The sequence below is a fragment of the Trichechus manatus genome, unplaced genomic scaffold, assembly GCF_000243295.1.
Source record: "Trichechus manatus latirostris isolate Lorelei unplaced genomic scaffold, TriManLat1.0 scaffold00015, whole genome shotgun sequence".
NCBI classification, from domain to species: domain Eukaryota; kingdom Metazoa; phylum Chordata; class Mammalia; order Sirenia; family Trichechidae; genus Trichechus; species Trichechus manatus.
Window position 1 is genome coordinate 5,754,847 of NW_004443951.1, and position 6,000 is coordinate 5,760,846.

The 6,000-nt window shown below is 37.8% G+C and overlaps 1 protein-coding gene across 1 annotated transcript in view; it reads right to left on the minus strand.

The window, feature by feature from the left end:
* The window catches only part of ELAVL4 (ELAV like RNA binding protein 4), a 97,575-nt gene extending 95,298 nt beyond the window's left edge, over positions 1–2,277 (minus strand). Inside the window, exon 1 of the mRNA XM_004371760.2 lies at positions 2,187–2,277. Coding sequence (XP_004371817.1) covers positions 2,187–2,195 — 9 coding nt within the window. The 5' untranslated portion in view covers positions 2,196–2,277. The remainder of the gene's footprint in view (positions 1–2,186) is intronic.
* Positions 2,278–6,000: the final 3,723 nt, after the last annotated feature.

The window sequence follows — 6,000 nt, forward strand, 5'->3', positions numbered from 1 at the left end:
CAGCAGCCGGCTGAAACCGCAAATAAAAGAGACAACCAAATTCTCCAAAAGCACCGAAAGGAAGGAGCAGAAATGGAAGCGTGAACTGTATTTCTTTGACTTCCATGAGGAAAAAAAAAAAAAATGAATCCTTCATAAACGTAAGGAAAAAAATGAAGAGAGGAGGGGAAAAAAGAAACACAAAAAAACAGATGCTGCCCAGGAAAAAGTGACAAAATATTACCTCATTATTTAACAAAGCAGTATTAAGCGTCCTGCTGATTTCAAACATCTTGCCACAGATTTTGTTTTAAGAGAAACAGAAAGAATCCTTTGCAAAGCACTCCGTTTGCAAAGGGTTCTTCAATTTTCTTGCGTGCCACGGAACAGTCAATATATTATTTCCCTAGAGTTCGAACATTGAAACCTCTAGTCAGTGAGCTGAATTTTCCCCTTATCTCACACACAGTAGACTCCTGTTATATGCACTGCTCTCTTTGCAAGAGCAGCCTGCCCCAAACATGGCTGGTGTTTAAACTACTCTTTAAAGTAACAGTTCACTATATAACCACCAGGTGGGTAGAGTGCACAGATTCAAATGAACCATCTTAAAAGACTGTTTTTTTTCCCCCTCTTGGAATTGTTTTTGGGTGTAAGATGTGACATGAGAAACGCCAGCATCCTAACAGGCAAGATTGTCTCTCACTGTAGCTTGTCAAAATAAATAAATAAAATTCCTTCTCCTGTCTTAAAGCAAGGAAACAAAACAAAACACCATCACCAATTCTAATAAGAACTGTGAAGAATAAAACACAACCAAGCTTCGTTTCATTCAGCAAATGATGAACAGGAAAATCCAATCAACACAGCGCAAGGAAGAAAACTGAAAACCCCATGGAAAAGGTTTCCTTTAGCCAAAAGATAAAAATAATTGCTCACATACAATGAAAACCCAGTTCAGAAGTGCTCATATGGATGTAGCATATACAAGATGGAGGCAAGAGTTTAAGGGTGCAACTTTTTTTCTGAGCAAAACATTAGGTTAATATGATATGTCTTTCATGAGAAGGAAATAACCAAAAGCTCAAAAGTAAAGATAATGAAAAAACAAAAACAAAAACAAAAACAAAAAAACCCAAAATCTTAAGCATCTTTTTTAAAAACAAAATTATACGAATAGTTATAAACAACCACAAGAGCAAAACAATCACATATCTCTACTCAGTGCTGTTCTTTTCCCTAAGACGTGCCTTGACACAGAACATTTCTGTCATATACTATTTGGGATGTATAGCTTACTTGGTGTCTCCTTTGTACCACTCTATTTCAATTAATCTGCTCCTCTGCAGGGAATAAATAGAATGTCCCAAGCTGAAAACGACTGTGGAGGGGAGTGCTAAAAGGATATAGAACCACCTGGACAAAAATAAATTATATCACTTATATTGCTGTATGGCCTGATTTTAAGGAGAGTTTTATTACTTACAAAGCATGCATGCACCATTCTACATTCTCATGTGTCTAAAACAGAAACCAACACACACAGATACCTTGGACTTTGTTTCCTTGGCTGGACAAAATCAAAGCCCTGGAACTTCCACATCCTCTCGCAAACTCTGATGTCAACGCGAGTATTTTTCCAGCCCATCCAGGCAACATTTAGCCACAGACAACAGTGACTGTCTCCTTCATCGTTTAAGTCAAGGCTGCATCACGTAATACCATTTAACCTCCTCGCATATATTAAGTTTCAAGTGACAATTTTTAACTGGGGAGTGAGAAGGAGGAGTTGCTCTCATCAAATTCTGGTTGTATGAAATAAGCTAATTTGTACACTCACCATATGTCTTAAACACTAATTAAAAAATGTCACTTTCTTCAAACATTAAAATGTAATCAGCCTAGTAAATAAAATATTCTTGCATTTTCTTGCCTTGGTGATAATTTAAAGAGTGTTTATCTCAAGGTAACCTCTCTATTTTGATTACCAAGGAAGATTTTGATTTGAAAAGGGAAAAAAAGAGATATCCGGGGATAGGAGGAGTGAAAAGAGGAAACCACTACTGCAGGTAGCTGCACAAAGGAAAAGAAGAAGAGCGTTTTTAAGGACCCATAGTCTTGTTACCCTAAGGCAAATCCAGCCAATCAATACCTCTCATTGACGGTCTACCATCTGCCATGCTACCCAGCGATGTGGCTAAACAGACCTGTTCCATATGACCATAGTCAGCTCATTTTCAGTCGATTAGGGCAGTTCCAGAGCATTCACATGCAACAGCACAAAACTCCAAGTCAGACTGAGCCTCTCTCTCCACATCAGTTCCTCCGAGCACAGCTGCAGACCTGTTTCTCCTGTTCTGGGTGTCTGGATTACCTCTTCTTGCCCCTCAATTGAATTAGCAAAATGGGGTGGAAAGGTAGAGTGAGCAGATATTCACATATCCACACACACACACATAGATAATTGCTGGCCCTTCTTCACTGTCATGCAGAAATCGGGAATTCCATGTGCTTTGCCCTAATATGATTATGGCACACCATTTAAATAGCATCATTAGTGACTATGACCTGACATTTTCCCGTGGTTCAATTTCTTTTTATCCTCTTGCTCGTCCCTTGAAAGATATGCTTAAACTTCTGGCACTTCTTCTTTAAGAGGAAATAAAATCAGCCCACCCAGACAATGGTATACTATATTTAAAGGTGTTTGATAAACTTTAAAGCTTAATTTTCTTTTGTTAAATTGTTATGTTGATTTTTGTCTCTCTTTTTTAAAAAGAAATATTACATCAAATTTTATAGGAAAATGCAAACATACACAGAGACAAGAAAGATACACCAGACAGATATGAAGGAGTCTACCAGAAGGATCAGAAATTCACTGTTAATGTTCTCTTTGAGATATATGACCTGACTGTGTGATGCTTTTCTCCTTCTTAAGTAGTTTCATATAACACAGATTGAGAGAAAGAGCTAGAAGAATGCTACTGTAGAGGGGAAAATGTGATAAATGGATGTCTAGTCCTGTTAAATCACTGAGTTCACCTGTGCAGGTAAACTGACCTAAAGATAGGTTCACACTTGGTCTTCCCATTTTCTTTCCATACTGCTAAGCCTTATGCTAGAAAAGCAGCTGGATTTCCTTCCAGAATCAATATACATTTTTTTCAACTGTGTCTTTGACCATGCTTTTAAAGCACCAAGGAAAGAAAATTAAAAGGACAGGAAAACTGTCTTCTTACAAAATGCTAAAAAAGGTAAACGCACATTTATCTAAGCAATCTAATTTATATGTAGTCACTAATGGAGTTTTCACTGATATATTCTACCCAATAGCCCAAGAAAACTCAGCAGGGTCGACGTGAAAACACACAGGGATTTCTGAAGATCTCCCATTAAGGGATCTGGGACCTTTTCATTTCAGTTCAGATGAGCTTTACTAAAAATAAAAAACAGAGAAACAATCTCAAATAAATATAAATTTTTACGTGTCTAAGGCCACCGAACAGATGAAGTATGTATGAGTAAGCTATTCATACCATTAAAGTATACAGTATATAACTAATTTAATAACAGTTTTGAAAAGAATTCAATATGGAGGTTTAAAAAATTCTGGACTCATTTATAATTCTGTAACTACCAATACAGGAACAGATGTATTGTAAAAGGCAAGGAAGGTATATCTGTGGAAGGAGGAGGAGGAGAAGAAAAAGAGGGGAGGGGGAGAAGAAATAAAGAAATAACAGGATTCATAAAGTGCGAATAAAAAATGCCATGTTTTGCCGAGAGTCTACTGTATACCAAACACTGCACTAGGCACTTGACATGTACAATCTCACTCAACATCACAGTAGTGACAATTATTATAACTAAGCGTGATTCTAGAAAGGCATTTTCTTCGTCTACAAGTAAGATCTCTCCTCCATCACTTCACAGGAGAATATGCTTAGGAAGTATTTGTTGAACTAATGAGAAATATAGGCACAGACTAATAGACAAAGCAAAGGAGGGTGGAAGGCATGCATAACTGTCTCAACTAAAAATAACAGCAATTTCTTGATGACATGCTTTTAGCTAGGTATGTCCTCAAGATATGTCTCATTTAATCTACCATTATGACCAGGCTGTATATTTGGAGTGGAGGGAGATCCAAAGGATTAAAGTAGGAAAGCAAAACATCCTACAAGGCAAGATAAGCATCTGATTGATTTGTATGTGTTCCCTGCCCCTCCCCTCCTTCACTCCTCTCCCAAAATTTGCAAAACTCCTTACATAGAGTAGCCACTCAGCAAACAATGGTTAAACGTACTCAGCCCCTATAGCACAGGGTCTGGCACCAGGCAGCACTCAGTGTACAGAAAATGAATGAATCAACAGTCCTACTCATTACCACCTCAAATACTATCCCAAGGACCAATTTCATACTACTCAACCAGGGGTAGCTGAACACCTCCCTCAGGGAAAATGATATGTTAGGTTCCCTAAGCCTCAGTTTCTCATCAACAAAATGGGCACAAAAATATTTCCCTTGAGGTTTGTTGCCGGGATTAAAAGAGATGTAAGCTTGACGGAGACAGCATGCTAAACGGTAGCTATTATTATTAATGTGGAGACTAAAAAAAGAATGCCTGAATTAGCACACAGCTTCAAGATAATTCAGTCTTGTTGAGGACAATAAGACACAAAAACTCTCAAAACAATTAGAGAATAATAAGACAATAATAACTAAAGAAGGCTGAAGGGTCTGTTCCAGTTCTAATCACAAATGCCTACTTCAGATAAACATTTATTTAGTCTTGAGGGCAGAGCTCAGTGCTAAATTCTCGATGTGAAGAATAAAAAGAAATATAAGTCATAGTCACCACCTTCAAGGAATTTACAATCTGGTTGGAAAAGGAGCTTTCCTTTTTATGTGTGAATCCTAACAGTATAAGGAAAAATGTAAAAGGAATAGTATTAAAACAGTGACATAAACAGACATATGCAGCACCATTCACAATAGCCAAAAGGTGAAAGCAACCTCAATGTCCATCAATAGATGAATGGATTTAAAAAAAAAAAAGTATATACATACAATGGATTATTATTCAGCTTTTAAGAGAAATGAAGTCCTCATACATGCTACAACATGGATGAACCTTGAAAAAATTGTGTAAAGTGAAGTAAGTCAATCACAAAAGGACAAATATTGTATGATATCACTCATATGAAATAGCCATAATAGGCAAATGTACAGAGATCAGAGTTCGCTAGTGGTTACTAGGAGTGGGTGGGAGGGAAGGTGAAAGCGGAAGTCATTGTTTAGGAAGCATCAAGTTTCTGTTTACGGTGACAGGAATTTGGCAGCGGATACTGGTGATGGTTGTACAACATGATTAATGTAATTGATAATACTAAATTGTATATGTGAAAAACAGTAAAAAATTATTAAATACTTAAAAAAATTATTTACGGTGTTGACGAAGAATACAGAATGTACCATGGACTGCCAGAAGAATGAACAAGTCTGTCTTGGAAGAAATACAGCCAGAGTGCTCCTTGGGAAAGTATGTCTCGTGTACTTTGGACATGTTATCAGGAGGGACCAGTCCCTGGAGAAGGACATCATGCTTGGGAAAGTAGAGGGTCAGTTAAAAAGAGGAAGACCTTCAATGAGATGGACTGACACAGTGACTGCAACATGGTCTCAAGCATAACAACGATTTTGAAGATGGCGCAGGACCGGGCAGTGTTTTGTTCTGTTGTACATGGGGTAGCTATGAGTCAGAACCGACTTGACGGCACCTAACAACAACAACAGCTGATGGTAGGGTGCCATCTAGAATCATGGGGAAAGGCTTCATGGGAGAATTTGGAACTGAAGCTAGGCTTAAAGGATGATAAAATTTGGCTAGGAAAATGCAGGATATTTCATATAATAACAAAAGGAGGGAGGGGAGAGCGGGAAAGGGATACTGACTGCAAGCTCATCCTAGTTGGACTTCAATACTTGTTCATAGGCCTCCTAGGTCTTCTATAAAT